The 8,957-nt window shown below is 38.9% G+C and overlaps 1 protein-coding gene across 1 annotated transcript in view; it reads right to left on the bottom strand.

Annotated features, from left to right (window-relative positions):
- Positions 1 to 1,727: 1,727 nt before the first annotated feature.
- ISOC1 (isochorismatase domain containing 1) overlaps positions 1,728 to 8,957 on the bottom strand; it is a 108,268-nt gene continuing 101,038 nt past the window's right edge. Inside the window, exons 4-5 of the mRNA XM_085632712.1 lie at positions 5,235 to 5,351; positions 1,728 to 3,778 (exon numbers count right to left, since the gene is read on the bottom strand). Coding sequence (XP_085488838.1) covers positions 3,632 to 3,778; positions 5,235 to 5,351 — 264 coding nt within the window. The 3' untranslated portion in view covers positions 1,728 to 3,631. The remainder of the gene's footprint in view (positions 3,779 to 5,234; positions 5,352 to 8,957) is intronic.

The raw sequence follows: 8,957 nt of genomic DNA, 5'->3' as shown, positions 1-8,957 counted from the left end.
TTTCTTTTGGATTTAATTGCTACTATATACCACATCTATATACGCATACCCCAACAGTGTAGAATAAATTACAAAACAGAAAATATAAAATTAGAAGAAAATATAAAATTAACCCTAAAACACAAAATAAAAGAAATTCCTAAAACGTGACAAAAATAAAATAAAAAAAAATACACAAAAAAAATGAAGTAGTAAGAAATGTAGATTTTTTTTTTTTTTTTTTTAATCAAAAGACAGAAACTACATCTATAAGACAAATGACACAGATAATTATATTCAAGGACGAACAATAACAGACTAAAGGTTTACCCAACATATTCTTCAATGGCCCTTCACCTTTGTCCCTTGTAACCCTGATGATCCGGCAGGAGTTCGGGGATTACTTTTAAAAAACGGTTTGCCTGTGCCTAGTAGCAAGCAACAATTTTTACTTCAGTGAATGAATATAACATTTTGAACCTTGTAAATTGAACAGCCTAGCCACATCAGTGAAGATGTGTCGATAGAAAGATTGACTGCCTTACTGAACTAGGGCAAGTGATGCATATTAAACACAACACTGTGATTAGTGGTCCACATTGAGACTGAAAATCTGATAAGTAATGAACACTATAATGAAGCAAAAAAGTAAACAGAAGAAAGCTGATGAAACAGATCTAAACACGTTTTCTTGCAGGGCCACAGAAAATTACACGGGTTTCTATGCGTACTTCAGCGCCAACACATTTTTTCTAGGATTAATTTCTGACAGAACAGGTGGACAGAGCGAAACCACAAGACAGGAAATTAGTTAAAAACAGGTCAGCAAAGTGGGTCAGTGACTACCTTTCTATCCCCCGTGTTGCTCTGCTCCCTATATTATCATAAGTCTGACTAATAGCAAATACACTCATACTAGGTATTCTGTGTATCGGTGAGAGCTGAGCAGGCCAAAGTGATAGCAGTACAGATCAATACACACTGAAGCCAGGAGGCCACACAGTGGCGTGTAACACCTAAAGTAAAATGGGCTATTTGCAGCTAAAAAGCAGGCAAGAATGGCAGTGTATTAATCGACAGATATTGTACATGAGTGCATAACATGCTACTGCTTGCAAGGAAGAGGTGTATCATATTTACCCTGTTAGAGTGTATGTATAGTCGAGATACAGCTAAACATGGGATACAGGACACATTCTATATAACTATCTGTAAGGCTGGAATTGTGTTTGCTGGAAGTGGCTCAGTAGAGTGGAGGCTTTGCAAGCTTCTGGCCACACCCACTTTAGTGGCTAGCACAAGGGTTTCCATAGATGTGGATTGTGGAATTTTATTGGAGGGTTTGGAAGACGGTGGGAAGGTCAGACATCTCTGTAACGGAAATAATAAAGGACTATTATCCAGGAGCGGTTGGTGCTTTTTATTAGAAGAGTCGACAACAAAGACTTGTTTTGATTAGCATGTATAACATGGGTCACATCAAGACTCGTCAGGTACTAGGCTAGGTCTAAGAAAACAAAAGAATAAGGATTGAACACAAAAAAATGCCATCTGTTGATAATATGAAGTATGTATATTTAATGTTGTAGGGCAGTAAACGCAGGCAAGCAATGGAATGGATTTCAGATCCCCAGGAAGTAATTAACCTAAAAATTACAGAGCCCTTTCCTCTTCACACAAGGAATGAGGCAACCTTTTACATATTTTAATGTATTGTTTTGCACTATACAAAAATTTGCCAACCAAAGTTTTAAAAATACATTTTATTTGCTGTTGACAGAAATGTACATACAAGAAAATGTAGGAACCATCAGAATGGGTTTTTGGGAGCCATTGTACGGGTTAGGATGTGAGGGGTCAGCATTTGAACACATCAGAAATAACGCTCCAATCCAAAAACTTCAGTTTTCGTACAAAATATATACTTGTCATGTCAAAGTAACAATTTTGATTCCATAAACAAGTTTTATTATTGAAAATGACAAGCGGTGAAACATGGAAAAATGGAGTGAGAAAACCAGATGATTTGGCAGTGGTAACACGATTGGAAAGACCTCTGCCCACCCCCCACCCCCTCCACCCGCAGAACGAGAAAAAGAGCCCCCAAGTCTAACATAACGCTAAAATATTCATTGGTCTTGGGCTGAACTGAAACCCGCCCTCGTCTAAGGGCCTGCAGGGGTCTCTGTTCCACCCATGACCTGGATTGAATGCACTGCTGCAGCTGCAAAAGTTGTTTTTGTGAACTGTTCCAAAGCACAAGTTTAGGTCTGGTCTGATTTTCTATACCACTTAATGAAACACTGAATTTCATTCCCTCCTTAATTTTTGCAATGTGACCATCATTTGGAATGCATAATTCTGTCCTGCAAACAGTATTGCTTTGATGAGCACCAATCCCAGAGTACAATCGGATTAACCATTTTGTAGATTAGAGAGTTATTCTGAAAGGGGCACTGGAGTCCCATCCCCATTAATGACAATTTCCAGCTGGATCGGGAGACTGAGCTAAAGAACATTAAAACAGGATTAGACAGTCATTGGTATGAGCAGATCCGCAATCGCTGCGGTCCGCCTGATCTGCTGGAAGCAATCATCAAAGCAAAATGTAATCTGATCTGCAATGCTTTTTGTAGACCACAAGTAAAAGTTCTGCTCTATCAGAACAAACATCAACGCTGTAAGAACATCTGGCAATTACAAATGTGCTTGCAGTTTAATTTCGAAGTGATTTAGTTTAAATTACAAAGCAAAGTTCAGCATTTCACTACAGGGTTAACCAGCACCCTGACATACCACACGGCTTCATGCCATTTTAAATCAGAAACTTTGTCACCTCACTAATAAATACGTTTCCAAACACTGTGCCAATAAACTGCATATATGAAGTTTACATAAATTGGCGCAGACGGCCCAAAACATGCCTCAGGCACACCCTTTTATTTGTCACTGTTTTAGTTACATTTTCAGAAAGAGACTGTGTGCCCCCAAATCCAGGGAAAATTGCAAAAGAAGCCGAACTCTAGGGGTTTGCCCGTCTAGCTAATCTGGGGGCACAATAGTCCGAAAAAGATACTTAATGAAAAATAAAAGACCACTTATTGGAAAAAACATGTTTTTTTAAATTTCACACACACTATTTAAGTCATGTAGTTCGAATATGCAGTCAACAGAACAGTTTCCTTCACACATCATTCAGGGTACACAGTCTACCATTAAAAGTACTTTTTATACTGCACAAACCTGTATTACCTTCCAGGCACACAAGAGTTAAAGAAAGAAAAAACACAAGAATCGTTCTCTGGACATAAAAATAATTTACAAAGGGTACAGTGTTAAAAAGGTTTATCAAAAAATGATATGCAAGTGTCAAGTTGTGTTATAATCACATGGTACAGCACAGACATTGGACAGGCACATCTGTTGACTTACTTGCAAATAAATGACAGTAAACATTGGGAAACTACAAGGTTCCACTTACAAAATCTTTGACAATTAGAGATGGACTACAGAGAACAGTCTTCGAAGATAGTACATCAGAAAACCTCAGTAACAGTTGTAGAGGTCACCACGTCTTCCAATGTCGCGTTCACGTTTGAGTTTCTTAGTTCTCGCTCGAAGTTCACTACGAGTTCCACTCCTGTCCTCTTTTCTAAACTTTGGAAAGGAGTCCGGATTCTGGAGCACTGGCTTTAATAAGGTTTTGGATTTCTTTAAATTTTGGATTGTCTTTATCAGCTACCAATTGCAGAAGTACTGCCTCACTGGTGGTAACTATAATCCCATTGCGGGCAAGGCGCTGCAAAAAAAAAAGGCCACACAAGAACAGTAAATTGGCAAATATGAGCGGATATGTAGACTTCAAATATAATTCCTAAACCAATATACTCAAATTCGACTGGCTTTTGCAACCTTTAAGTAGGTCAACACTGGGAGCGATATTGAGATCTGAAACCTTTATAATGATTTGCAGAACAAAGCATGACGTACTGGAGTAAAATAATTCAACACTGGGGGTTGAATACAATAGGCATGGAATGAACAGTCTGCTTACTGTAATTGACCTAAATAAGCTAATATTCCTTTCACCATTAATTAATCCGACAAACGAGAATTGAGGGCAGGCCTAGCGAGGCGAGAATAGCTAGGTAAAGGACCTTAGACAAGCACGCGCTTAGACATCCCCCGACACACAAAGGATGCCTCTTTCTTTCCATGAGTCAAAGAAACATAAAATATCCGCCCTTTAAGGAGGATGAATACAGTTGCAAATTATCACCAAGAATTCCTTTATAACGTGATTATTTTAATTTTTGAAAATTGTTCTTATTAAATTGTAATGTTGTGACCTGACATGGTTTAGACAATTTAATGTCTTTATTGTTAGCTGTATTGTTGATTAGTGATTTGCTGCACATGCACCACCTGCTATCAAACGAGAGCCAGGCATTCTTCAAACAACTCAGTTCATTGTGAGGGTCAAACTGTTTGGGCCCCGTGGAAACCGAGTCAGCTGACATCAGGAAAATGACCCTTCTCCTCCCACCCCCATACGAACACTCCGATTCCCTAATCACCCAACTCTAGATATATCTAAGAACATCTTCCACACTTATCCACAGCCTTAATTAAAAGTGAAAAGTCCGTACTTAATTCCTACAGAAAGCAAGGAAATGAACACTAACATGTTTTCAGTGGGGTACATGAGCGGGGAGCAATGATGGAACACATGGATGTGTTGCTATAGAACAGAGTGAACGAGAGAATAAAGGAATCCTAAAGTTAACTATAATGAGTCCTATTTTCTATTCCATTATTGATGTATTTTACTCAATGTGTAAAACCGACACACATAGGGCTTGGATAACAGGCATTGGTTTTAGGAAGATTCCAAACACTAAAGACTGTTCCTTACCAGAGATTTATGTTATACCATTTTGGAGTCGGGAAGTTTGGTAACTAAGCCACATTGAACTAAATTATCTATGTTTTACTCACAGCTACATTATCTGAACCTTCGCCTTTCGACCTTCACAGTTTTAAAATCAGCAATATTTTTTAAAAAAACATGTAATAGTGTGATTCTGTTTCTTATTAAATCTGTGACTATCTTTGCACTGTACAATATCATCATAATTCATCAGCTCTAACGTCAGCAATGAAAATAATATGAAAAGGTTGCTAAATTGTCTATTGTGAAAATGAATGATACTTATGTACTGCGCTAATCTCACCAACACCATGTGATACGTTACCTCTAGTGCAAACATTCGGTCCATCATACTTCTCGAGGATGAGGCATCAGCCACAATGTGAACCTCCACTCCTCTTCCAAGCAAATCCAGTGCTGTCTGTTGAATGCATACGTGTGTCTGAACAAAAAACACACAAACTTTAAGTCAAGGCCTTGAAATAACATGACAACGGTCACAGCAATTCCATATGGTATGAAAAGGACTTTGCCTCTTATCTTTGCAAACATATTTCATTATCAAAAACAAAACACAGAGCTTGAGGTTTAACCCAGGCACCTGTGCAAAAGATGGATTCAATCACACTTTGCAACAATTTTTAGCTATCTCACCAGCATCATGTAGTCAAAACAATTCATTAATAAGAAATACATATGTGGTGCAATTCACAAACTGCATTTTTCTATACTTAAAGTAGAACTGCAATAGTAGTACTCCCCTACTACAGAATGCAAACTTGCATCCAGAGGTCTCTGCCTCAGTCACTCCCGTCTTCTCTGTGTGGAGATCGCCGCACAAGTCAGTGTATCTTCTAGTAGTAAGTAAGGTAGGGGCAAGGAGGAGTGGATGGAAAATGGTGAATACTTACTACTAAATGGGAGTGGTTCAGGGAAATTTAAGGAATCAATGGAGGCAGGTGTAAATACAAGGACACACCTACAAAAGATTAAGACCATTGCTATTCACAAATGTACACTTCTAAAGTTACTACAGCCCACAATGGATCATAACAGGCTCAAGTGTACTCCAGCTCAGCCTTGGAGTAAGTAAAGCACCGCACATGGCCACTCACAGATACTGCAACACACTATCAAAGAAAATTATGACGGCAGAAAATAAAGTAACATTCCACAGGACATAATGTATGTTGAATTATTTAAATAATTTAAACATTTAAAGCACAGTGTTTGTGCATGTGTGTTTTAAATTGGATATTATTTTATTTAATAATGTAACCTTAAAACTTTAAGTAAGAAGTATACATTTATATAAATTCAACACAACTTTTCACAAAATGTATTACATGTTAAATACAGATAAAAATGTAAGGGATGGGATTTTCTTATAATTATTTATTAAGATTATTTAAAAATTTATATAATATATTTAAATTATTTTTAAAGCACATTTAATGACAATGTACTGTAACATTTTATTAGTTCTAGGTTAATGAGATCTTAAAATAATTTACATGTATAAAATGACACTATTTTTATAATTAAAAAAAGAAATTAAGTTTCATGATTTTTCCCTATTTGTAACCATAAGGAGATCTCCACCTAAGGGGTCGATTATGATGCCATACGGAAACTCTTCCAACCGAATTGGTTTTGGAATAGTTTCCAACCGAGTCGGGTTCTGCGAATCCGACTGACTGATTACGATGCTTTCGTACATCATCCGGTCGAATCCAGTTAACTTCAATGGGAGCCCGTGTTCCAAACGAGAACACAAGCTCCCATTGCAAAAATGGGTGGTTTGGGAAAATCATGCAACCTGTGACGGGCAACCCATGGTGCCTGCAACACTGTGCATGGTTGGTAAGAGGGGTCACTTGGGCACTCCCACGAACCCCAACCGGAGGTCTACAGGTGAAAGGGGGCATGCTACAGGCCCCCAAAGTCAGATTCCGACAGCCGTTTCGCGTCGGGCAGAACAAATCGGAACAGCTGTCCAAATTGGTCATCGTAATCGCTCATTCGGAAACCGTGTCTGTAGAACTGTACGTTTCGGCTCCAAACAACTCAGGCTGTCTGAATGCCAATCGGAACCAAATCGGACAGCCCAAACGGTTTCCTTGCATCATCTGGAAAGGTGTCGGATTCCTCCGAATCCCGCTCGGAGCCTTTCCGGACAGCATCGGAATCGACCCCTTAGTGTGCAAAGTTACTTGCAATATCTTTAACCTTCTAAATCCTGCTGTCGGAGGCTCCACTCTCAGGCTTTTGAGGGACGGAGACTACATAAGGCTTCTCCAATGAGTAGCCCGAGAACAACTAGTAGCTTTCCGGCAAAATGGAAGTAGCTCTCCTGCGTGCAGCCTAGCCTATTAAATAAGAAGCTTTTCTTTAATTGAATTAATATATGTATCCTAAAATTGAAAAAGGTGTATTGGAGATGAAACTGCGTTTTTTCCCCAAAGCTCATAAGCTTAGGGTTGAAAAACAGATGATTTCCAACATTTACTTAAACTGAAATTTGAGTGAAAAACAATGCAATATTATTAATACATTGGTGCTAGGGGCATTTAAGCTATGACGGTCATGTATTTCCCATGTAGAGGCAATCCAAACTGAAAAAGCCTTTTTATATACTGTTGGTAAGTCTGTTTGATGCACTGAGGTGATCACTGCCAGTAGTCTTGCATGGGGTGGCCACCACTAATGTAATCTTGTCTGACGTGGTCACTATTAGAACACTTAGGGCCAGATGTTCGACCCTTATTGTTTACGACTCACAAATTGAGAGTCGCAAACACTGATGTACACCAGTGTCTGAGACACTGTTTGCGATTTTCAAATGGGTCATGAAGGACGTGCCTTATTAATATGCTGGTTGCATTTTGAGACCCACTGGGTATAGCCGGCACTCAATGGGATGGTGGCCTGCTGGGGGTCAGCAGACCACAATGTCCGTTATTGCTTTTTCAATAAAGCAGTTAAAAAAAATTTGAATGCAGTCTGTTTTCCTTAAAGGACACATTTATAAAATAAAAGTGAAACATTTGTTTATTTTTTTTAAGAGTAGGCAGTGGTCCGTGGGACCACTGCCTGCTCTTAAAAAACATGTTTGGTGCCAATCATGATTTGTATTTAACATGAGTAGCTCTTTATACAGAAATGTTTGGAGACCCCTGGTCTACACGAAGGTGTAAATCTACACTCAGAAATGGTGAATAGCAAAACAGAGTAGTTACACTTAAGTTTAGGCGTAAACACATAAGTGAACACATATACATATATACACATATATCAATCAATCTAAAGATGCCCAAAATGGAAGGCACCTCACATGGAGTGTGTTCACTTTTATTCACAGGACCGCATTTCACACAACTTCAGAAACACAGTGTCAGATGGATTCAATGCGCCATTCAAAATCCCAACGCGTTTCGGGCGTCCTCGCCCTTAATCACAGGAAATGGCTCCAGCTGAAATGCAGCAGCATATTTGCTCGTAATTTAAATGTTATTAAAGTCCCGCCCACATGGCGTATTGCAGCAGCGCATTCTGGTTACTGTAGTTTGAATATTGCTTTTTCTCCCAAGATTGGTGCCGCTGCTTAATTTCCTTCATAAAATTAAAAACCACAGTGGAGACTGCGTAGTCACATAGTTGCTAGCATTCTTAGTAAAGATCCTGTAAAATTCACACGCCGTTCCAATCGGCAACGTACAAGTGACGCAACCGGACCTGCTCGTCTGAATGCACTGCTGCAATACGCCATGTGGCGGGACTTTAATAACATTAAAATTACGAGCAAATATGCTGCTGCATTTCCACTGGAGCCATTTCCTGTGATTAAGGGCGAGGACGCCCAAAACGCGTTGGGATTTTGAATGGCGCATTGAATCCATCGGACACTGTTTCCGAAGTTGTGTGAAATGCGGTCCTGTGAATAAAAGAGTGAACACACGCCGTGTGAGGTGCCTTCAATTTTGGGAATCTTTAGATTGAATATATATATATATATATATATATATATATATATATATATATATATATA

Source organism: Triturus cristatus, chromosome 2_1 (genome assembly GCF_964204655.1).
Source record: "Triturus cristatus chromosome 2_1, aTriCri1.1, whole genome shotgun sequence".
NCBI classification, from domain to species: Eukaryota; Metazoa; Chordata; class Amphibia; order Caudata; family Salamandridae; genus Triturus; species Triturus cristatus.
This window is presented reverse-complemented; position numbering and strand designations above follow the sequence as displayed.